Source organism: Prorops nasuta, unplaced genomic scaffold (assembly GCF_024137725.1).
Source record: "Prorops nasuta isolate Cenicafe-Biocafe unplaced genomic scaffold, Cenicafe_Pnas_1.2 PNAS00025, whole genome shotgun sequence".
NCBI lineage: Eukaryota > Metazoa > Arthropoda > Insecta > Hymenoptera > Bethylidae > Prorops > Prorops nasuta.
The window spans coordinates 147,366-173,969 of record NW_027116822.1 but is presented as its reverse complement, the minus strand read 5'-3'; the positions used below and the strand labels follow the sequence as shown (position 1 = coordinate 173,969).

General features: G+C 39.5%; 1 protein-coding gene across 2 annotated transcripts in view; it reads right to left on the bottom strand.

Moving 5' to 3' along the window:
- Positions 1–125: 125 nt before the first annotated feature.
- Positions 126–26,604, bottom strand: part of LOC136782274 (E3 ubiquitin-protein ligase MIB1-like) — a 60,396-nt gene continuing 33,917 nt past the window's right edge. The window contains exons 2-7 of one of the 2 annotated variants that reach the window (XM_066741590.1): positions 5,901–6,120; positions 5,368–5,693; positions 5,121–5,298; positions 4,870–5,035; positions 4,276–4,436; positions 126–3,887 (exon numbers count right to left, since the gene is read on the bottom strand). In XM_066741590.1, coding sequence (XP_066597687.1) covers positions 3,747–3,887; positions 4,276–4,436; positions 4,870–5,035; positions 5,121–5,298; positions 5,368–5,693; positions 5,901–6,120 — 1,192 coding nt within the window. In that variant the 3' untranslated portion in view covers positions 126–3,746. The remainder of the gene's footprint in view (positions 3,888–4,275; positions 4,437–4,869; positions 5,036–5,120; positions 5,299–5,367; positions 5,694–5,900; positions 6,121–26,604) is intronic. The other variant, XM_066741589.1, reaches the window with a different exon arrangement.

Sequence of the window (26,604 nt, the reverse complement as noted above, 5' to 3'; positions counted from 1 at the left end):
TTATTTCAACCTACATTTTAATACAATGTTTCTTTTCTTATATTGAAATGTAACATTGACTTTTAGACCTGTACTTCAATATAAAAGGATTATTAGACATTGAGAATCAAATGATACTGAAGATTATATAGTATAATTTAAAAATACCTTTTTCACGTAAACATTTCGTGCATTAATTTCACTAGGCTAAATGACATTCTACAGGGACAATAATATAATATAGTATATATGTATAACATCGTAGTGCGTAGCAAAACTGGTTGTGGCTGTAGATTCTTCTATATTATCAGTAACTGACATTTTTATTTATTGCAGTGTATAGTGTTCAATGTAATATTCAGTTAAAAGTGCAATATTTTTAGTAGTGCATTCTATTTTTCATTTCTATTAATTATAATTTAGCTCAAAGGTGATAAAAATGTTAAAAATGCATGTATTATTACTGCTGCTATATTTCAACATATTTTTAATTCCACTCAGAATGTGGTATTTAAGAAATAGTAAAGTTTATCAGTTAAATATTAAAAGAGCTTATTATCAACTTCTGAGTGGAATTAAGATTTCTTTTCATAGTATCAAGTGGGTCACAAAGATTCTGCCCGTAGAACTACAATTTTTCTATAGTGTTTAAAAAAATGTGGGAGTTTAACAATAGCCAAAGGATTAATTAATTGAAATTAATAATCGTAAGAAATTCTCGATATGTTACTTACGATTAAATCCAAGCTATACGAAATGGCGAATAGAAAGACGATATTAAATTAATTTAATTATATATTTAATATAATAAGATAGATTTTGGATTATGCTTATATGTTTACCTTTTGCTATTTTGTTGCAAGACATTAGCTTGTCGTAGTCGTATTAGGGTTTGCCGTTCTTTACAAAAACAACATCTTTATGTAATTATTTTTCGTATTTATTAAAAAAATTTTTTTAAATATTTGGATATTGTTTCCACGTTGCTATATTTCAAAGAATATACTCAAAATGTGCATTACAAAGAGAGCTCTGGAAAGGGAAACATTTTCATTTTAAGTATACGCGCACATCATTATGCGTTAATTTTAAATGATAATTTATTATGTAAACGTAAAAGGGAAAATTAATCATTCATGGAAAATTCGATAGCTTCATTATCAAGAGATAAGTGTGAATAATAAAATTTAGACTCGTTAAAACTTAAGCCTAATTGAGATTATCTATTTTAATACTGCAAAAGTGACCCGGCGCAATGATTAATGAATTTTCATAATAAGCATCACGCAAATTTAATTCTAGTTATTTCTCCTGGTTTTAATCCATATGCACAATACCAATTAATACCTCTCACTTTATGAATTTCATCAATGTTAAAGCTAATTTATATACTGTATATGCAATCATAGGTGAGAGTTTTGTAGACTCTGTTCATAGTAGTTCATACTCTTAAATATGATTCAAAATTTATGTTAAATGAGCGAACAGTCATTCTTACTAGAAAATAAGTTGATATTATTGTATTAATTATTTATAGTTTGCTATTCATATGAAAAATTCGTTTCTTATGATAAAAGTAATAATGATTGGTTCGCTTCAAGAAAATATTTGAGCGAAATAATGGATTTTAGTCAGTAAATGAGGAAACGATTGAATGGTCAAATTATTAAACATGTTAAGTTGTAGCTTTTTTATCGTCCTATGAACGTCATTAAAAAAAAAAGAGCATCCATACGTTACGCTGCTGAATCGTGTAAATCGGGCTTTCTGTATACTTATGACGAATCCTTGATCGAAATAAAGAATTTTTCATACAAATTCAAAAATTCCTTTATTTTTAATGTAATAAAATTATTAACAAATGCAGGGAATAAATTTGATACAATGTACAATCGCTATTTATTAAAATCAATTGAGTGAAATACAGTATAGAACTATTTATCTAATAAGTCAAAATTATTAAAAATTTTGAAATTAAATCAATTTCATTCTCCTTGATTCTCCTTATCGGTTTGTGATTGTAATAATATTCAATGCATAAAATAGTATCTATATGCAGGCCAGGAAATAATAGGTCCGTTCTCTTTCGCTGCATTGTCGCACTAGTGCAATGACTTAGAGTGAGAAAACATACGTTTGTCTAATTTCAACTAATTGCACCAGTTTGATAGTGCAGCGAAAAAAACAGACCTAATATCCTAAAATTATCGGTAATTTGCTACAAAAATAGTGGACTGTTGATTTTCTCACAGTGCTCGCGTATAATATTTTACCGAAACTTTAAAGGTTATACTATTATTTTAAATATGGTTTTTCTAGAATGGCTGCTTTGTGCAGCTGCAAATTACACATACTTCATAAATTCAATTAAGTGAATTTTTCTAATTAATTAAAGAAAACTGATCTTAATATATAAAATTATTCTAATCATGAAAACATATATACGAAATTAGTCCAGAAGAAAAAACAAGAAAATTTTGTTACCTTACAAAAGATATTTGATAATAGTAAATTTAGTTAACTTAACAATAATTTTAAACGGAATTGAATTAACAATTTTGATGACTTTTTTTCGCTATTGTTAATTACGGATTGTAATTCTCTGTCAACTTATGCAGTTATAACTATAAGAAAATTGGACTTTTCACATAATTCGCGAGCAAATTGTTCCTTTCAAAATTTTATTATCAAAATAATTCGCACAAAAATAGCTGCTTGTGCGTCACAAAAATGGTTCACTTAAGCCAAAGTATATGCTATAAAATTGTCAATAAATTCGTATAATTATCAACTAATCTCATCAATAATATTGATTCGGTACAAAAAGATACCATGCTTCGCATCATCAGTTACAATCATTTCTCATCAAAATATTTGTTTAACAATTATGGTTTATATCTACGACACTATATGCATACCGTTAGTCGCCATAAGCAAGATACAAAATTATACATAATAATAAGAATTAACTGAATGATCTGTTCCAATCAAAATTGCCTACTAATATTTGCTACAGAATATTTTGGCCTGCATTGGAAAATTATATATACTATGTATAAATCTGGGTATGTATTACCATTTTTTCCATTAACACTTTTAATATCTCATCGTTATCGTATTCATTTGCGAATGAATACTGCACTAAAAAAAGTTCTTTTCAACTTGAAAATTAGCGAAGTATTCGTTAACAGTGCTGTTAGCTCTTATCATGTGCTGCATAAGTATGAGTTTGTCATGAATTATTAGTATAATTAGGTATATTATAATTTTCAATAATGGATAAAAAACTATCCATAAGGTTCAAGCAACGCGATTCATCAATGAAGATTTAGCTAACACAGCAATTAACATTAAATAATATATTATAGTATATAATAATTTTGTACGTACTCACGAACACTCCCACATACGCACGCACATGCACACCATAAAATTTGCATAGCGTTCCTACTGCATAGAAAATGTAGTATAGAAATGATTGCATTATCTGTTAATAATTTACGTTTGTCTATATATATACATCTGGATCGTTGATGCTTTCTGTAAATAATGCTCGCCGATTAACAGCATTGGCGATAAAAATAGAAATCCTATAAAAATGTGGATACAAGATACTTGATTATATTCATTGGTGGCATAATGAGAACTATTAAAATTGAATTTATTATAATAACGGATTGATATTCATAGATCGATATCTGATCCAATGAAGGTTTTAGGTTTCGTCCTATTATCTCTAGAGTTTATATTTACTGACAGTCTTGTATTTAATAAAGAAGAATTCGTTTATCGACGGCTTTTCGGCAAATCGGGCACTCGGACATTCGGTCGCCGCACATTTGGCAGGTGCCATGGCCGCATAGGAAGATCATATTTTTTAGACGATCCAAACAAACCGGACACATGGTCTGAAAAAGAAAGATAAGTAGTTTCATGTAACTCTCAAATATACAAAATAAATTTTAGGAGGAATACAATAGTCTCTAAGAATATACTGCATACACAGAAAAAAGGTTAATTATGCTTTTTACGTTTTTTTTTTCATTCATTATTATTGAATTTGTATTCAGCAAAAAAATTGAATTACAAAAAGAGGAAAAGAGGTATTTTAAATCTTTTCCCTACATATGTAATGCATTACTAGAGTCTGTAGGACTGAGGCCCTATACGTATGTACGAATTATATCTCGCTAGATTTGCCTCTTCGACTATTTTATCCTTTAAAATATTTTTAAAAGGAATCTCAAACAGTGATTTGAATAGCCCTTAATTTTTAATCATTAAAATGAAAAATACCTGTTCTTTGATATCTTGCAATTGTTGCTGCAATTTTTGTATATCGCTGTGAGAAACGTCTCGGCTTCCATTATTCATTAAAACTGTTTCTCCAACGACATTGCTATTGTTCAGCGAGCTCGTCTCTTCTTCCGGGTCAGCTTTTACCTCCGATATTGTCCCTGGAATTTTACGAAAAGAAAAACAAGAGGAATCAAATAATTCGTATTTCGTTAGCAGCGACGAAAAAGCTGTGCGAGACATGTTAGTATTTTTAATATAAGGCATAACACGATATATATATATATATATATACAGGATGAAGTATCTATACTTATTAAAAGGACCCACAGTACATACACATAAAAGAATATTTATCCAGCAACTATAATGTTTTTTTAAATTTCGTTTACAGTCTTTTGGAAACTCGTTCGCAATACCAAATTAAGAATCATCAACAAAATTACCAACCTTCATAATTACACAAACAAATAAATTTCTATATTCCAAATCTCGAAAGAAAATAACAGGAGAAGGGAGGGGAGGGGGGGGGTATGCACAATTGTCTCAGCCCATAAATAAAAGTTAATATTTGAACAACGCAAGTGTTATTACCTCCTCCACCGCAGCAAATGGACAATGGTACCATGTGTTGGATCTGTGTCCTGCATTGCACACACTTCTTCATGAGAGCAGCACAGCTCTCGCAGGCGCACATGTGACCACATGGACGGAAAAGTACCCCGGCCTTCCGGTCCGAGCAGACGACGCACTCCTCGATCTGTACGGAACGAAGTAATTTAACTTTCCACCCAAAACTCGTCCACAGAACGAACAAAACGAGTAAATGCCTCCACGAGACTCACCTTGATCCTGGAAAGTACGTTCTCGCGACAAATCAAGCATTTCTTCACTCTGGGCGCACAGGCGTTGCAGCAGACGACGTGTCCGCACGGGTTGAACAACATCTCGCGTTTTCCATCGGAACATACGAGACACTCGTCTATGGTGCAGGCCGATGATCCCGTTGTCTCGATGTCGTGCCTGGAATTTCACACACTGTAGAACACTGTATATGTAAACATTAGAGCAAAGGACACATCTGCAGTGCACGCAGAAGATACCGACGATTCTTTGTCCTTGTGACACGTGGTGAGGGTCTTGCAGAGGTTAGGATCCGGACATAGGTCAAGCGGGGTTTGTCCCTTTTTGTTCTTCAGCTCGAGATCCGCACCGTGCGCCGCTAGGAAGCAGGCTATGAAGGAGCTGCTCTTCTTGTCCTGACCTTGGGCGCCGAGGCCCATCAACAACCGACCAACATCCTGAACGTCCTGCAGCTGCCGCAACTGTGACAGTGTGTGGTGTCTCAGTGCCTCGTGCAACGGCGTGTCTCCATCTTTGTCCGCCACGTTCAGATTTGCACCTTCCCTCACCAGAAGCTGAAATTTTTTTCATGTGATTATCTTCAGTTTTTACATCGATTGGTTCTTCGTTGATACTTTACACGATTATGGGAATTTTTTTGTTTCTTTTAATTATTCGTGATATTTATTTAAGATTTCATGATCGGCCGTAAGGTTGTCTAGTAAGTCATATATATATATATATATATGTAGTACAAGGACTGGAAAATTATATAAACCGACCCTAACGATCTGCGTGTGCTGGCGTTCCACGGCTAAGTGAAGGGCAGTTTGCAAGTTGACATTTTGCAGATCCAGATCGGCTTTACCAGCACGCGCCAGCTGTTCGGCGACCTCCACGTGATTATTCAGAGCGGCCAGATGAAGCGCCGTATATCCGTCATCTTTTTTCTCGTCCACGATCCATGGCCGAGGCAGTTTCGATAGCAAAACTCGCATAGCACTGCAAAAGGAAAAAATAAGCTACATTTTTATGCATCGATAAAACAAATTCATGTTTGAACAGCGCGGACAGAATTTGCATACGTTTTATACCAAGTTCGCAATAAACTGCAAAGAGAGAGAGAGAGAGAGAGAGAGAAACAGTAAAATCGACTTTCACCAGAGAAGCTTATTTATTAAAAGAAGAGAATAAAAAGTTAAACTATAATTAACAATAAAAAAAATTGCATAATTCCATTACATAATTAATGAAATTTGTTTGTAATGTTGAAGAATAATTAATGAGAGTGCACTCGAACGTAAGAAAACTCTATTGACCTCAAAGTAAGATTACAGAGTATTTCACTGATTAGTTTCGATTTAGGCAGTTCTAATACTGATTTCGTCAGGATATGACGTATTGTAGTCCGAACCGCGAGAGAACTGACGTAATATTAACCAATGATAACAACGATCCACTTGGTGTTGTCCTTAGGTTAATGTCACGCCAATTATAGCTCAAGATTATACAATACTACAATACGTCATATACTCGTGCGAAATCAGAAGCTTCGCCTAAATCGAAACAAATTAACCAACTGCTGTGTATGTAATGTGGGCAAGAGTACACAGTAATGCCATTATTGGAACCACGTGATATATGTAGGTTATAGCTATATCCCATTGTTTTAGAGAAATCCAATGTAAATATTAAAACTGGAATCTCGATTAATAAAATTCCCCTGCGAGGAAAAGTTTCCAGTGCTTCGTATAAATCGTCCAAAAACGTTAAGTTGTTTACAAACAATTTTTCATGACAATTCTGATATTTATTACCATTTAAAAATGTCTATATTTTTTAAATCTTATTCCACAGTCATGGTCTCGTTTTATTAAACCAAGCGAATTAAGTTAAATTCAATAATGAGCTTGCAGTAACCTTAAAAAAAATTATCAATTAGTGTAAATATCAAAATTAAGAGCCAATGTTCAGCAAAATTGGTCCAATGCTCCGGCAGATGGTAAAATTTATCCTGGGACGATGTATAAGAGCTGAGACAAAAACGTGTGCACGTGCATTCAGGTTGCATATGAGAAAACATGTGCGAGCCGGCGTGTTTGCCTTGGGCAGCATCGCATAGACTGTATTATATATATATATATATATATATATATTACCTCCGCGACGAAATCTCTTCACGGGGTCCAGCTCAGTAGCAGCCAGGGCCACTTTTTAAGGGACTCTTACCTCCTACTGCACGTGAAAAAGAGACATATATATATATATATATACAAAGCTCCAGCTGACTTTTAATTTTGTCGTCAATTTTTTACAAGTATAAGTTTCGTACACTCGGAACGACGCTATATATATGTATATAGAAAATAAATCACGTGTCGCGAGACAACGCAGCAGGGACTTTGATTTAGCGAAAACGACAATTATCGTAATTATTGTCGGCTGCCGGTTACAGGACGATAAATAAAAATAATCGCGCGCGTGTACCAGCACGGCGGCGTAATTACAGTTATTGGTCCGCGTTATAGTCTCGTGATTCCGTTAAATTGGATTTTTCGTTTAGCTGCTGCAGCGAGTGCACCGTTCTCCTCTTAGTTTGGCCCTCGTCGCCAAACAGCGAACCTGGTAAATTTCTATATTTCCTTCTGCTGGAATTCGTCATCGGTGACAATGATGATGATGATGATGATGATGACGGTAGTATGAATATATTCTGTGCCATGGATTTATAAATAATAAAATACTTTTGTTGAACGATACGATTCAGAGGAAAGCAATATATTTTAATAAACAGTTTAATATATATAGTTATTGCTGTTATAAACAGTGTAACTGTAATATTAAGGCGAATTGTAATCTGCGAACAACAGGATTATAAGGAATCGAGATTTTTTCTCTTCCACTGTGTTTGTGTGTGTGTATGGTATGCCGTCTTCCTACACACATCGCCACGTAAGATTTATGCATGATCGTTGCAGCTGGTTAATTGCTATCCGCTAAATTAATCCAGCAATTAAAGCACTGCAATTAAGGCTGACTTTAATTTACAGCCCGCACAACCGCGAGCGGTCATTATTCTAAGGAGTTTTAGAATAAAAGGCTGCTGCAGGATACTAAAAAAGTATAATGTGTATACGAAAGGACCCGAAAGCTTTGGTGCAATTAGGAGAAAGAAGGAAAAGAGAAATGAAATTGGTAATAATTGGTTTGTTTAAATTAATAATTATATCGATAGAAGGATTTACATTTCAAAACACTTTGTGTACATGTACTTGCACAGTAACAGTCAAGTGAGAGATCGATCCTTTGTAACTGCGATATATGTATGTGAAAACAGGTCGAAAAAAATGATCAAAGTTACCTATGGATAAAGCTAATGGTGCACTGTGCCAAAAAGATCCTTGGCCATTTCAGCTAACTTCACTCAGTACTTTCTCTGCCAATTTTCTACACTGTATATATTATACTCTCAAATATACCCACGAATCAATTTGGCACAATGTATCTATTCATATGCATTATACACTGTCCATTCATGCACGAATACGTGCTATACGAGGGTCCTTGCTTTTGACTCCGTACATTGCTTGGGTCTCGGTGCAAGTTCAGGTAAGCCGCATGGTGGGGGAAGCCCTATCCACTAGGGAAGTAAGGCCCTTTAACGCACACACGCACACAGACTAAATTATCGGAGCGAGTCAATTTCACTCTCATCCGTTAAAAACATGTATACAGTATAAATGGATTTTTGGAACAAATGAGTGGAAAGGGGGAGAGGAAATAGTAATTATAATATATAAATTTTATAATTTAATTAAAAAATAAAACAAGCTTTTAAAAATAATTTCATAATTCATCTCTCCTAAATATACACAATAAAATCGTGAATACGTGAAATTATTTCGCTCCAGCAATACGATAGCGTTAAATTTATATTTATTTTGAAACGAATATATTTTTTTATGGTATTTCATGTAATACCACTTTATCAGTATGCACATGAACAATACATAAATATATGCAAGAAAAGCGCAAAATCCCAAGAAAATCTGTACGTCTGACGTGTACGTGCTGCTGATTTTTAATTTCCCCCTCCACAGAGAGAGTTTAGGCCTTAAGCCAATGAGTCAGTGCGCGCGTCACGTGCCGGCTAAATTTAATTGACACCGCGTGAACCGTGCCGCCGCCGCACGCAGATAACAAACAGGAACGAGTGACTTTTCGAGCATCGTGCGTGACTCGAGTTTTATCTTATTAGTCTCGAATATTAGCAAAATAACTACCGGACGCCGAAGACGCACTTGTAACGGTAATTATAATAAATAATTCTATTATTTATTCCTCGCTACTTACTTGCAAAGTAATAACAATAATTCACTCGCGCGAACCAAGTTCTTTTCCACGTTTTCCAACCAGAGCCACTTGACTCCAAGGTAAATTTCTCGAATAACAGGATTGCACCGGAAGGGGATACTCGCTGCAGAAGAAATTCTGCAATTCCATTGGACTTCGATTTGTCTTCCATTTCCTCCTCGCGCGTGATGCTCCAAATTTTTTTCCGGATTTCCTATCCGTCATTTGCGCCCGTCGCTTCGCGTCGTCTTCGCGAGACGGCTACGAGACCTGTGTGCTTATGCTACTATATATATATATATATATATATATACATACATAAGCTGCAGATACGATTCGATCAAACTCCGCAATAAACAAAGCTGCAATTTTCTTGCCCTTATATATATATATATATATATATATAGATGCTATAGGTTGATTTCAAAGAATTACTCGCACTGACCCGTCGAGATAAAAGTGAAAATTTTCCTATATAGAGCCGAGTTTCATTTTTTTTAATTAAACCTCACAATTTTATGATTTTACGCGACAGGAGAGATGACTGTGTATAAGTGACCCATACACAACCATGCGTTTACCTATACTACTGCAATAGCAGAGAGTGTATGGAGTTTTACAGTTCATTGAAGCGGAATCGAAATTTTTCCTTCTCGGTTTGTCCGACATTGTTCTCGTTGGTCGGTATAATGGTCGAATTATACCGACGTGCCCTAAAAAGGGAGGCGAATCATCGGAACTTGGCACAACTTGTCAATTCCTCATCGAACGTGCCGATGCACGCTCTTCGAACCCATCGCTCGCGTATCGTCTGCAATTTTTCGTTCGCATAATTATTACACCATTTCAATTTAACGTGCAATTTGTTTGTGTCTATGTGTGTGTTGCGTTTCAACGCACTTTAATAATTATTCGATCAAATTGCAAGCTCGAATAGTGAATAATTTGTGATTTCACGTAAGAACGCACGTGGAGAGCATAGGATAGTGTTGAGAAATTGGACAATTTTAGATAAATTTGTCGATTTTGAATATTTCAACCTGCATTGCTCGCTTGGTGGGAGTGTCGATTCTAATAGAGTACCGGAAATTGCGTCATGATGACCTATATGATTAAAACGCTTTTGCATTATATATATATATACATAATCCTTTGGTCATTTATCCATTCTCGTTAAATAAACATTTGAAAATTGTCACGTGTACACGTTGTTCCTTATTCTTAGTCTCAATATTTTACAATTCGATGAAATTCGCTAACAGCTATCTTCTATATATATATATATATATATATATATATATATATATATATATAATGTTGTAGCTCGTGTTCCTCTGATTTATTTATTTAATTGAAAATTCAAATTGACTTTAAAGTAGCAACTGTTTCTTCGGCTCTCTCATAGGAGAATGAATAGTATATATATGTAAATTCAGTAGTACATGTCCACGATACGTATTTATATTGAGCAAGTGCAAAGTCGAGTAAACTCAGTGGGTTCCACAGTGGCGGCTCAGCGCGCGAATTAAATATAGAAATTGCGAGGAGTGTGCCAATGTCGATCACAGTGACTGAGCGCTGCTACTGCCGCGCGCGACATACGATGTGCGCGCACCACTAACACCGCCAAAACTCAGCTCGGAGGAACGGTGATTGGCCGATTAACGAGGCTCTTGACCGTGGGAAATTCCCAATGCGAACAATTACCTACAGATCATCGCGAATCGATGCTACAACACTCTGTTTCTACCATATTCCAAGATTATTCCGTTTGAATTAACGCCTTGAAAAATTTTACTACTATCCACTGCAGCCAAATTTATCGAGCGATTTCTCTGGTAGCTCTGTGCACGTGTGTATTTGTTTATACTTTTTATAATTACTCGGAGAAAATTTAAATTCACTTCAATCGTGATGGGATAATTAACAGTATTAAAGATATTTTTTTTAAATTTATAAACTTTGCGGTGTGAAATTAACAAATTTAATGACTCTGCGTGGTAATTATAAATTCTTTTTTAAAATTTATACTAAATTTTTGTTTGTTTGGCAATTGAGGGGATTTGGTGCACTGTTACGTATTCGTGCAATTTTTCCTGTTTAACTTTTTCCCTACACTTTCTGTCTTCGTCATATATATATATATATATATATATCGATTCAAATCGTGGATATATATACAAGTATGAGTTAAGAAATGTCAAACAATCATTTAACTCAAAATGCATAATACAGATGAAGCTCCGGGTGTCTTACATCATCCGATCAGAGTCGTAAAAACAAACGGGAATGAGTCCAAGTTCTTTTTTCGACCATCACATTAGTATACAGTCATCGTTATTCGATGCTTCTTATTTCTTCGCACCCGTTTTACAATTTTTTTCTACGAGTCCTAAACGCGCCGAGCTTTTGACGTGGATTTTTTGCAAATTCACTAATTTTCAAGAACGAGACGAGTTATTGATTTCAGAAATTAAAAAAAATTGTAGAACGAGTGGGAGGGGGGGGGGGGGGTAGAATTACACAGGATATACAATTTATCCAATCGATTGGTGCATGGAGAAAGCGAACGATGCGAGAGCATCTTTGGTGTATCGTGTTACGGCCTCCGGCCGAGGTCCATTGAAAATAGCCTTTATTCCTTGTCGCGTACTCGCTCTGTCGACTCACGCTGCAGGCCGGACAACTGGATTTTTTTTTATCTAAGAAAAGAATCTTGGCCACCACACTGTACCGTTAACACGATTACGTAGCAATTAATACATCGACAGATCTGTGGTACTTTCCACGTGTCACTTTTATTAAATCGTATATAGTCTTCGAGTATATTCGTATTTCTGTTTCTCTCTCGCATTTCCAAGCTACGAAAAGAAAGGAGAAAGAAAATAAACGAAAAGCTCTCGAGTAGGTATTCTGCCGTTAAGAGACCCTGTCCCCTGTCCATTGGGAGATATTTATGGATGCGGTGCAGCGTGTTTAGAGGTACGTGTACCTATCGGGGGTTAACCCTTTGAGAAGCACACATTTTTCTCTTAAGCGGAACCAGTCGTGATTTCGTTATACTCGAAGATATTTTATATCACTCGTCACTAAGATGGCGAATTTCAAAGTTGAATCAGGATATTTTAACAATTTCTTTGCCATATTTAATGGAGTGGATATTTTCCTGTTTTTTAAATTTGATATGAAATTTTTTAGTAAGTTACGCGAACACTTTGAATAATATAATTTATTTTATGGAACGATCGTTGTATTTTTAAGTTTTTGGATGAAAGCACAAATATTTACGCCTTTGGAATTCTTTCATTGCGGCCTCAACACGTGGAATAAAAGTTGAAGAGGAAAAACGTTGAAGAAATCGAGATGGTACCTCGCGTTGCTACACCAGCCTGCTTCAAAGGGTTAATTAACGGTAGACGTTACAACGTGTTTTCACGAAGGGAAGCAATTTTTTGACGTCAGTGTCGTTGAGACGAGCGTCGCGACGACACCCAAAAATAGGGGCGGCCCAGAGTCGTTTCGTTTCGCATGGCTCGATCACTGGCCCGCGGATGCATCGTCTCTGGCTGACAGTAATTTTAGATTCAAATTCTCTCTCTCTCTTCTTCTCCCTCGAACTAACCCATTTATAACCGAATACCAACGAAAAAATCTCCCCCTCCCCCCCTCTCCACAGGTCATTCCTATTTTCATAAAAGCAAAAATTGAAACGTTTGCTCTCGCGATAATGCCAGTTTTCGATGCTAGGGTCGATGTTTTTGGAAAAAATGCAGAGTGTGCGAGAGAGAGAGAGCAAAGAATATAAGAAAAGAAAAAGAAGAAGAAGAAGAAGAAGAAGAAGAGCAACTAGCAGGAGAGGCTGCAGGGTAAGTTATCACTCGAGTCTGAACCAGGAATAGTCGCCATGTGGTGGCAGCCGTGGGACTGACTATTTTCGGGTAAAGACAAATTTGGCGCGAGCCGCGCTACGAGGGAGCTGTACCAGCCTCGTGTGCCAGCCTCAAGTGTAAGTTTACATGCCAGGGGGGCTGAAGAAGCCAATGGGAACCGTGCGGCCATTTTTAGAGGGCTCCTTCACTCCTGCAGCCTCGATGCTTTGGCAGCATTCAGTTCGAAGCGATCAGCCAGGAAGGTGGATAGATCTTCTGCCTCCGGGATTTCGGGTTCTTCTTCTTCTTCTTCAGCATCATCGTCGTCATCTTCGACCAGTGAATCGTCATCCTTCGTCTCCTGCTCGATACCACAACGTATCAACCGACTAGTGTTTTAATCCTCGGGGAGGATTCAGCTAACTCGATTGATTGTGCGCTACCTGCAACCGGAAGCTCGCCGAAGAACGCCATCCTCGTTGGATCTAAGCTGGATTTGACGATTCTTCGCGACCGGGTGACTGTTCCGTGCTTCCTTACTTCCCATAGTGTACTCGACGTATGGAATGTAAAGAAGTATGGAGCTGAACCCAGGTATCTTCTCTCACGATTCTCTCTAAAATCATCATCATCATCATCAAGAGTGTGACGACATTAGTGCAGATTTCTCAATATTTCTCTTAAGATTCTCTCTCTCTCTTCCTCTTTCCAAGCAATTACTCTGATTTACTCTTTTCCATCAGCGCCTTCGTCCAACGAAGATTCTCTCTCTCTCTCTCTCTCTCTCTCTCTCTCTCTCTCTCTCTCTCTCTCTCTATCTTTATGCAAAGAAATCATTGAGAGAAATTATTAAAAGTCCAGCATGAGAGACGCAGCAGTGAAAATTCTTAATGAAAAAAGTAAGTAGATTCTCGTTAAAAGCTGCGCTAAAAAGTGAGATTACCAACGATTAGAGAAACTTTTCTAGCAGGATATTTCTGGATGTACGAAAGCTAGCTACCAGAAATAGAGCAGCAGTTTCGTGTGTAGCATGCATGCAGTAGTTTAGCCAGTCACCGTTCGACGTCCATATGGTCTTGGAAACCGTCTTCGCCTTCTATTTATGGCTCGACCTGCGAGTACCATGTGGCCACCATCTTTATTAAATCGACGGAATGCCGAGAATTGTCTCCCGCAGACTCCACCGAATTATCATCTGCTCATTTTTCTACTTTCCCATATATATATATCAGCCTCGTGCAGTTTTTTCCTCAAGATTATCGCATAATATTTTCCTACGTAAGACCAATCATAGAGATTATCACTGAGATTTGTAAATAAAATAAGAAAAACAGGTAAATCTGGACAAAACAGGATCATCGAAACGTACAAAATTTTATTTATCGCTCGTGAGAGTTTACTTTGGAGATGCATCGTACCTTGCACACATTTGGGAATACGAAATGGTGCAGGGGGAAGGGAGGGGGGGGGGGGGTAGGTTAGGTTGGAAGAGCTCAGCTCGAAATAGAGCGCACGCACAGTCGCCATATTTCCAGAAATAAGTTCTCCGGTTACACGATCTATTTCCGGTCTCGCTAGCCGACAAAACAATCTACACCTCCCCCCCTCCCCCTTCCATGTAAACCATGCAATATCAATGCGCGATATTATTACATTAATCTAACCTGAAACGAGCACCGCTGTTCGCAAGACAATCTTTCATGAAATTATATCGATCGAAATCTCGCGCACTTCCGGTTATTATTAATTTTCTAACGAATATATATATATACCTATACTAATAAATTGCACATTATATAAAATAATAAGAATTTCAACGCGAATCAATCGGATTCAAAAGAATCACGAGCGGATAAAAATGTACAGAGTCCAATGTCAAGGGATAAATAAAGGTTTAGCCAGAGTGCGGGCGATTACTCAGCGAGGTATTCGTGTTTCGAGTGTTCGTCCACTGGCCGTATCAGCTGGGGCCGGCAGCACTGTGCATCGGATAAAACTAAACACTCTATTTACGAGACCTGAGACTGCACCGACGAGACCAACTTTTCCCCAACAAATCTCTTCGCGTATACCGACTGCACTTTCCACGCTTTCCGAATTCGCGCGCTAATTCCGTTATTTTCATCGTGAATTATCATCGACTCGGAAGAAAAAATTACAAAAACAATCGGAGACTCTGAAATGAAATTATTAGGTCGACGAGGTATATTTCTCTTGCGAGGAGCGAACTGGCTCTGTGTTCATCCACTCGCGAGGTAGTCGGAGGTCGATAAATGTACCGACGGAGGCGAATCGGCCCCGCAGAGAGGACGCTGCCCCGGCTGACCGGCGTAAAAAGTACAGGAGAGGGGGAAGGAGGGGGGGGGGGCGTTAAGGCTGCGCTGTGGGATTCGGAGCGAGGCGTGTGGGGGCTTGGGTCAAATTGTCCGATGCACCACGGGTGACGGACAGACGGACAGCGTCGCCGTCACATCTATTGGCTGCTCGGTACGAAGCTCACGTGCGACTGCACAATTTATGACGATTGGACTCCAACCTGCGCTACCACACTCCACTCAATTCTGTATATATATGTATATGAAAGTGTTCGGCACAGGTGAGAGGAAATTGTGCGAATTAAAGCAATTTCCTTAAAGGGAGAGAATATGAAATTTAAACCGTTTCTATATTCTTTTTAAAGAAAATTGTTTGTATATATTTTATTGTTACGTGTGTGTGTGTGTCGTTTCGATAGACGATCGAGAGTTGATGGAATAAGTTATTGTTTTGATATAGAACAATAAAATGATTAGAATCTCAATTAACCTAAGAGAATTATACTTGCTTGTTATTTTCATAGTTATTGACTAATTTCGATGTCATTCGGTTTACAGCGCTCCTAATCTACGGCTTGCCATTATACATGCACAGTTGCTTGAATATATGTATATTAAATTGCTGATTGTCTAGCAGCCTTCATTCTATCATAAAGTGCCATTTGGAAAATAATGCCTGGTTTATAAAGACGCTTTAACACGGCTGTTACAAACTTGGAGCTTGAATTTATTATGATTCGCTTTAGGCCTGCACACATTTATGCTCTTTTCTACTGCTCATTGCCCTGAAGACATTACTCTGCTAAAGATCCTGTCCACTCACTCATTATTTTATCTTTCTGGTTGTACTACTTTTTTCAGTATCTACCGAGTTATTTCACTGAAAAGTATCTATTAAAGAGAAACATCTGTATTACAAAGAGTTACATGTAATAAGAGTAAAGATGTAGTGTGTACGTGCAAAAAAAAATCGAAGATGAGCGATTGGTGGACGACGAAAGCTCAGCTTGGACTGGTATTGGTTCGTACGAAAGGTTATTGTTTGGGTGTGGACTGATAAGGTTTATCGATAAAACTCGCGGAATGCGTTATTTCTTGCTCAAGAACAGATATAGAAACAGAGCTATGCACGGAGAGAATAATGGAGTGAAATTTAGCGAAGAACAAATTTTACAGTCCTTCAAAGTAACCATTGTCATTTTTTTCAACGTTCCAATGCCAATTTTTTTAACAGAAAAATTACCTCGCACAAATTTAAATTATATAATTCATACTTCACTATATAAATATATTTGCATGTTTTCTTCCAAAAAAAATATAAATTTCCTACTAAAAATATTAAACACAACCAAAGCAAAAAATCATTTATCCTCGAAAAGCAAAGACACGAAAGCAGAACTGTGCGAGCGTATAGATTGAAAAATATTCTCGAATATTTTCTCCACGTAGTTTTATTGGGAATCAGCTAGTTGATAGATAGATGCGAAAGGGTTGCTCGAATTTCATCTGACAAATGGAGCAGCAGTGCGAGATATCGCGTGTCGATGAATTTTCAGTGGCAGCGGAGCGAGCGTTTAGCTGTTTAATGTGATCGTGCGCGACTGTACACGGGGAGGATCTCGACTGCTGGGGAGGAGGAGGCACAGGAACGCTGACAATTAATGGCACACACAGGTAGGACTTAATTAGTACAATCTCCGCGGTGTTCCGGTGGCCCTGCCTTCGTGTCGAGGCTCGAATACGTTAAACAGAGCATCATTAGCAGCGTTCTCGATCTACAGTCTGCACAGCTGGGAGGAGTGAGTTGAGCGAGCGTTTCCAACGGATCTCTCGCTAGGATTCTCTCTCTCTCTCTTTCTCTCTGTCGACCTAGAACAGTCCCTCAATGTCCTTATCAACACTCCTGTGAATTCTGATAAGGTGCAAACTGATCCTTCTACGCCCTTGCCGGATGCGAATATTTCTCTTTCTCTCTCACACACACACACACACACACGCGCAATGTCGAACTCGCTTATATATATATATATATACGTGTCCAAGGACAGCCTCGACTCGAAATAGATAGCTTCCAGTCTCGCAAAAACTTATCTACGTTTCTACCCCACCATCAATTTTTATTTTTATTATCGTACTTCTCGGAAGAGTTTATCAGTCGATACGATAGGTAGGTACGTAGGTAGGTAGGTACCTAATACCACTGCTCGTTGGACTACCCCACTTTCTCGCTTTATTCTTCTTTATCGCGATATTTGCAATTTCCAGCAATTTTACCATATCCGCCATGATGGAACCAACCAGTAGGTACACTTCCGTTACGTTACGTTACGGTGCTTTATGTTATCCGGTAGACCACGAAATTAGTGCAAACTGCAAACGATTTGCAAATATACTATAATATGCACGTTGCACCTATAGCTCTACCCATGCAGTTTCTGGCCTATTTCGAATATCCCGATTTTACAGATATACCATCGCATGTTATAGCCGATAATGAGCTCCACTGCTAATGAGAACTAGTTCCATATATCAATCTATCTGGATTAATTTTCCTATACTGAAAGGTCGCGCGTGTCGGCTTAATATGCACTGTAGGTTCGATTGCAATTTATACGTTTCGCAAAAAGAGTATTTTTTCAGAATCAAAACAGTGTTATATAATTTGTAAGTAGTACGAGTCAATAATTTACGACTTTAAGATTTCTCAGTACATTTGCTATTTATATCGATTATCATTTTCATTTTTCGTATAAATTATTACGTAGCAATTTAATAAAACTCTTTGGGTTATATTTAACGAGTGTAAATTCGAAGAAAGCACCTGCAACATTAGTTGGTTAATTCACGTTCGGCGCGAGGCTTTGAAACGAGATAAAGTAGTAGCAGAGATGCATCGTGGCACGTGCGACGTGGCCAAGGCGACCTTCCAATTTTCCTCCTTTTCAATGGGTCTTCGATGCTCGCTCGAGAAATCCATCCAGACGATATATACATACACATCTCCCTAGATTAGTACGTGTATGCGGGCGCGCGTGCAAACGCGAGATCGCATTTGCCAGTTTCCGCACGTAAGCGAAACGTCAGCTTTCCGAGTTCCAGCATAACCCTCCACGAGGTTATCTCTCTATCTCTAATTTTCCCATCCTCTTTATCTCTCAGTGTCTGAGCTCCCCGACCGTCTCCCCCCCCCCCCCCACTGGAACTCTACCACCACCACTCTATACATAATCATCCCTTAAATTTCACCCAAAATTATTTTCTTCCGGAATTTACCAAAGTTCACCGACTCGACGCACGCGACTCCCGCGCAAATTCGTTGGATCCAAGCTCTTCAGTAGTAAAAAATATAAACGATCGGACACATCCTATATCATATATACAGAATAAATTTCTATATACGAGTGTACAAAGCGAGCGCAGGGAATTGTCGAAATTGTTGCGGAAACGGAGAGTATAATTTAAGGAAATGACGATAGCTTATAGGAATAATAGAGTGGGGGTAAAAGAGGAGGGGGGGGGGGGGGGGGAGGTTAAGGGAGTTGGCATGTTCGTTCGGAGCGGTAATATGACGATGTATCTTTGGGTGGTTGGAATAAAGTACGCGCGACAGGGCAGCCGGTTAATAAGGCGGGAAATTACGGGCGAAGAGTCCTCTGGAAATAGTCGAGTGACAGCGAGTGCTCGCATTAAATACGTAGCTAAGGCAAACTGCGCCCGTTGCTCGCGTTCGTGGAATATTCCTCGGCGAGGCAGGGTCTCCGTGTCGTCGCGTCGGTGTCAAACTGCAGGCTTAATGTAGTCGGTAGTTGGCCCAGCCAAGCGAGAACGACCGTCTCCCCTTTCTTCATCTCGCCCCCCCCCCTCTCCTCGCTCCTTCCTCCTGTGCACTCGAAAAATCACCAAGAATTTTCTGGTCGTCCTTCCTCACCTTCTTGGCACAAGGCCATCCAATATAAACCCCGCTTCTTCCTCTTTTCCCTCGAATTTTTTTCACTCATCAAAGCTGCATTATCTATCACACTTATCAAATGATTATTTCCTTCTGTGTTTTTAACATTGTATTTTTAGTTTATCGTGGAATATTGTTACTGATGCGAGCGAAGAAAGGAATTTTCCAAGATGGATGTAGTTCAAATAAAAACGATCTATTCGTTGCAGCAGCAGTAGTGCACGTTGCATATTGGATTGAAATGCCAGCTGATTCTTCACAAGCAGGTTTTCTTCCTGGGAAAGGGACCTCGCGTGGCAATAGCGAGTGGTATCCCCCCAATTACAGTCGCTTCTAATGAAATAATACAAGTTGATGAAACGACGAGAATCACTCGGTCTATACCTTTGCTTCGTTCCAACCTACAGGATATTCATCCGTTCTTGCAGTGAAATTCAAATTGGAGAGCAAGAATTTATGTACGAGAGTAAGGTCTCGATGATGTCACTCGTTAATGATTTCACTCATGGAAATCGATGATTTCATCAATTGTGAGTTTCTATACAGAACGATGGTGGATAAAGGAGAAAGATAAACGAGTGTGACTGTGTTTTGCTGCATGGGTGTATAGTGGTATAGAAGGGGGGGGGGAGAGGAGTTTCTTTGAAAATTGCTTAATTAGAGATTTTCATTGGATTGAAGATTGCGAACGTGTCATGGGAGTTGGTCGAGTTGGCTCTGGCGCGTTGGCTGATCTGGAAAAAGCTGCTGTGGGGGGGGGGGGGTGGCTCAGGCTGTAAGCAGTTCACGAAACGGTTTCTTCGACACCGATTGAAAGCCCGGCGGTGGTCGCGCGAAGGTGTTGAGTGCATTTTTCGAGACACGAGGCGAATAACCAAGCAGATCCTGAGGCCAGGACGCGTTTCAAGTTTTAAAATAAGACAAAGGCTCTCTTTCTCTCTCTCTCTCTCTAGTTTTTCATCCTCTCGCCATCTCCCTCGCACGGTTCCTTCCTTGTTTTTCTCGAAGCCAGAGCTCCTTGAGGGTTCCGTTGGCGCGCGCAGGAGCCAAGGAGCTTTCGTTTCAGCAGGACGATCACGCGCGGCGCCGAGCCCGTCCAACTTTCCCGGCTAATCAGAAAAATCCACACTCCCGAGGCCTTATTGAATTGTCCCTGCACGGACTTTTCTCTGTCTCAACCGGCCTAACCCCGTTCCAAAGCTTCAGTGGCACCCCGCAGCAGTCGATTCGCTCTCTTTTTCTCTAAAGCCTATAACCCCCTCCCCCCCCCCCCCCCCACTATATACCTTTCCGCCCTTCCTCATCCTCCTCCACCTCCCCTCGTTCGACCGAAACACTTATTTCCCTCCATTCTCAACTTACCCCGAGTTGCCCCAGCAAAGTCTCTTCCACCACCAACCTTACTTACTCGACACAATCGATACTCCTCGAGTCGACTGTCCTCATGATTAATCCTACGACTTATAAATCTCCATACTCCAAGCTTTTTCTCCATTCAATTAGATTGTATATAGTATATGTAGAGGCTGTGCGAGAATTGGTTCTTGAAGCTGCTAGCTCTATTTAGCGTTGGAGCTGTGTGATAACGAGATAATCATAAATAATAAAAAATATAAGAATTGTAATAAAACAATATTTACCGTCGATATAAAATAAACTCGATTACTCCAACAATTATGATAAGACTGGTGTACGTCTCTTCCTGCACGATTACCATAGCAATGGCGGCAAATCAAATGGTATAAAAATTTATGTATCAGAAGAGCAATAAAGGGGAATAGATTTGGGCGGGTGAGTGGAACGGGGACGAATCCATCAAGCAGGATCCCCGATAAAGCTGGATCGTTTGAGATCCTGAGCAAAGGGGTGCTGTGTTGGTGGTGGTGCTGCTGGTGAGTTTGGAATTCATCTGACATTCGTCTATTCTATCCTTCGGATTCTCCCTGAATCGCACTGAATTCATTCTATCGCCTAGGCTCGCGTGTACGTGATGGCTATAGGAGCGAAAAAACTTGCCGATGGTATAGTTTAGCCCCTCCCTCCCTTGCATTTATGTACATACATATATATATATATATATATATAGACGCTTTATACTTGCTTCGAAATAAATCATTTCACTATACGACGACACACTCGCTTTTCACGTTTCAACATTTTCTGTGATTCAACGTCGCTGCAGGACGAAGGTAGAAAAAAGATATTTACAGTGGGAGGGAGAGAGAGAGAGAGAGAGAATGAAAATAATGCAGTGTACATATAAAAAAGGAAGTAATGAAAAGCGGTTCGATAAAAATGGCACGTTCGAGCAGCCCCCGTGACTAGTGCCCTCCTTTTTCCAGGCTTGGATGTGTCTGCTGTGGCCGCACATGTACGTCGTCTGTGAAGGAGGAGGAGAGGGGGGTGGCCCTTTTGGGCATGGCTCACGCGTCGCCGGAAAGGCTGGGGTGGGGGAGGGGGGGGGGGGGATGCTGCGTGAAGCGCATACGAAAATCCAGCCGGCCGGGTACCATTCCGATAGTAAACAGCGAGATCCCGTCGCAGCTATCCTTGATATATATCACTGAAATTTTATGGCCACCACGAATCTCGAAGATTTTCTCTCCCGCGTATTCTTCCTCGTCCTTCGACTCGTCTACTTTCCCCCGCATTTTTCCTCCTTCCATTAGCTACACAACGGTTGCGCGAAGCAAGATGCGATCGAGTCGCGGGGATCCAGTAATAAAACAGATGGGATAACCAAATTCGTCGCGCGAGGAAAATTAAATTATTCCCCGGAACGGCCCTCGTCTCTCGTCTCCTCGATTCTTTAAGATTTTTCAGCGCTCCAATTATCACGGCACGCCGCGCATTTTCCCGTACAGGAGCAGGTACACTCGAAATCGCCAAGAGTCCCTTAGAATTTGATGAAAGTCCGCCTCAAGCTCGATTTTTCCACTTAATTTCCTCGTGCCTGAATGCCCCTATAGGAATCATCCTTCTTCCGCAATTTCTTCTTTCCTCCAGTTAATTAACTCGAGTGGCAACTTGGCCTTATGATTTATCTTATTGCATATCCATGTTATAGCTTCGCCACGCTGATGAATACCATCTCGCAGAGATTCGTTCCACTGCTTATCAAACGTATACACGACGATTCGATAAATCAGAATTTATCCGCGGTTAAGTAATTCCCCCTTACGACGTTGATATTATTACCTAATATACTATATATCTAATAAAAAATACAAATTACATATATATACCAACTACAGTAATCACGTTAAATCTTTCGTAATTCTAAAAAGACGATCGTTAAATTTTTTCTGCTTCATCGAAGAACCTCGAATCACCATACATATATCGAGTGGTAGTTGCAGTCGAAAGCGGCATATATATATATATACGTTTCGCATTAACCCAATAACAATGGCCGCTATTTTAAAGGAGTCTGCTGCAGGGACGTGGTAGGTATCCATCAGGATCAGTCAGTTCGTCAGGGAGGACCCATCTGCGTTGATCCTGTGCAAGCTGCGTCAGCTCGAGTAACCTCGTTACTGCTATCGTCCTAATCATATTTCGTTCTGCAAGACCGAGCGAGCCGCAAACCAGATTAAGCCACCGAGCCTTTTCAAGCTGCTGGGGCTGTAAAAAAATATGAACGGAAGCGGGGGTGAGGGGGGGATGAAATGAGAAATTTAAAGCGCGGAGGAAGAAAAGGTTTATTTTCAGAAAAAAAAAAATTATTGCAGGATCGTCCGCGAGATTAAACGTTCATAGATATTTATTAAAAGCCGAAAAATTCGAGGATGGTTTAATGTTGCGGGCATTGTGGCAAATGTTCCGTGCCATTGCACAGCAACTCGATTCGCTCGCTGATATTCGAGTGTCATTCGAAACGGGCCTGCACGACTCGCCGTGCTCTCGTGCACGCGCATCGCACACACATATACACACACCAGTGACCACCAGACAGAGCGGAATCAATCGAATCAATTAACCGATTTCGTCGCGTCGCTGAGGCGAAATCTTGCGAGCGAATCGCTCGATATCGAGCTTCGTTCGGACGAAGGGAAAATTGGCGAACAATCGTCTTGTCGTTTCTATATATATATATATATATATATATATACGTGTGAAAGGAGGAGTGGGAGTGTGGCAGGGCGAGTGCGAGCGAGGAACACGTGCGGAGGGAGGAGAATTAGCGTTAAAATCGAATCTCGACCTATCGATCATTCGACGAGCGAGCGCAGCCAAAGTTGGACGTGCCACCTGATCGATCGTTATCTTAGCCTCCGCGGGGAACAACACGACGAGTCCCGAACAATTTGCGAACTCTGCCCGCTCGAGCGATACTACTCCCGCGATTATTAAGTTTCGCTCTTTACTATTGACGTAGTCACAGCCCCCCCCCCTCGCCCCCCGCATTCCTCAACTTGCCAGACGCACAACACGAAACAGGTGTACGGTGGCGAAAAACGCCCAGGGAGTCTGTGTATATAGTGTTGACAAAGTTGTATCTTCGTTTGTATGTATATGATACACGTGTTTATCAAAAATATTTACCACGTGGTTTTGGTGAAATCCATATGCTTCGAATTTGACGTTATATAGCTGTCTTTGAAAATGCCTTTGACACACGTATGAAATTCTCCACGGAGAATCGCACCTCGGCCTGTCTAATTAAGCCTGACGCAGCGACCGGACGATCGATAATTCACCTGGTCCCTGGGAAACGAAGGAATTTATACGCTGGAAAATAATCGTGTGCAAGACTGAGTCAAGTTTAATTTATCGTGAATTTTCTAGAACCGAAAAACTCGATACAATGATTCTTCCATTTTCTCAGATGCTTGCTTCTTTTGTTTTTATAAAATTTTCCTTTTTTTAGATTCTTCAGGAACTGCCTGCAATATATATTATATATATATGTTACTACCACACTTGGTACGTTAAACAAACAAATGCTCGTCTATACAAGGATCGAATAAAAACTATAAAATCAAATGAGAAATAATAGCCAGTAAAACAATTGTCCAGTCTACGATGGAACGACAATATATCCCATGGGAATAAGAACTGTACATCCTTTAGGTACACGTGTTATACATATATATATATATAGTTCAGCAGGACATTATCATCGCAAGATTATTTTAGATTTTTGAGACAAGGACATGAAAACAATTCTACATAGAAAATGGCCAGGGGAGAAGAGTGGGTATGCATTGGGACATTTAAACGCATAATTGATGCGTTTCGGATGAATCGAATCAACCTTAAGTCGAGCGAAAAGATAATCGATGCGCTTACTCGCGAACCTCATCGTTCATCATCCTGGATGATCAACCCGTTCTGCCGTGATTTCCGACCTCCAAAATCATCATCGTGATCCTCATCAGCATTATTAGCATTAACGTTCTACGATACAGGCTGTGTAATAACTGTTCGCAGATAAATTCCTTGATAAAGATGGCGTAACGTACACAGCGTGTGTGTCTTGGTTAAATATATAATAGGGAAGGACTGAGAAAAGGACGAGTAGTCGTGGGGTCCAGGGGCCAATTGAGAATTTTCAACCGATCTGCCATATACAAATGTTGCACTAGCAACAAAGTAGAATAATGCAAGATAAAGTTGCAGCGTTTTTAGTGATTACGTAGCTATATAACGAGTAGAATATTATGTAGTTTGTTTAATACGTACTATATATATACCCGACATATTTCCCAAAGCGTCGCGGAACGTGGAAGAAATGAAACCACCGATCATCCTTAGTGCAATCGAGTTAGGAAACTCGCCATTTTCGGATTCCCTACGGGTGCAGGCTATTAAGGGATCCGAAACCTGGTACTGCACACAACGGCAACTTTGCACGTTCGAAATTAAGAAAAAGCAGCTCGCGGGATTAACGGAACACCGCGCGGATCCTCACGGGGGATTCTCACCGGCGAGTCTTATAACCGGCAAAACCCTGTGATCTATTAATGCGAAACTGCGATGCTAAAATAATGCGCCACTACTGCGAGTAACCTCGAGTCTTTTCAGCAACTCGTGCGCGAGGCTAGATTCTCCATTATATTCGATGTTTCTGGTCAAAATTGCTAGTTATCGAAACGCGTCATATATAAGAGATTTGCTCGCAGGGATGACTGCGCGGATCGCGAAACGCGTTCCGAGATTAGGCTATATAGGCCATAGAGGAGTTGTTAATTTTTCAGGGGTACAAACGCCCGTTCGCCAAATAGGAGGGAGCTTGTTGAACAGCTCAACAAAAACTTGCCCTGCCCGCGCGATGAATTTTTCATTGCCATTATTGATTCTGTACCTGCGATGCTAGCGCGAGCCATTTCAGTTTCTTCAAAGATTTATCTATTTTTCATCACGTGCTGTTCGATGGATGCAACCGTTACATCAGCTTTGCGCTCCATTTCCCGTAACAGCATCTTTCCTTAAGACTCCTCGTTCCTTCTTATATCTTGCTTCGAATCTGAATCGAATAGAAATACATTTGTATATATATATATATATATGTAGGATTTTAAAATTGACATTCCAATCGGGTGTTTCCGGGAACGATCGGCGCTCTATTTTGCGGGAGTAGGGCCTGAAGAAAGCGGAAGGATAGTGACCGATAAGCGAGTGTAATGTAACGACGTATGACCGAAATACAGAGATTATTGCTAAACAGATATCGTGTAGTGTAATTCCTTTTTCCCTTCGGACCAATTCCTACATATATATATATATATATATATACATAGTAGAATGAGAAACAAGAAATTCATCCAATCTAGACATCAGGATCTATGTAATTCGAGCAGAGTTATTTATTTCACGTTTTAGGGTGTTTTAGTTTCGAGAAATGGCCATGAAATCCTAAGGATCAGCAGGAGGAGGGTAGATGGGGACCAGTGTATTTTCATGGTTCTCTCTCATATACGGACACTTGTGCTGGCGTTCTCTATTGGCTCTCTTGAACGGTTGTAATTCAGCTAGCAACTCTACGGAGAGAGAGAGA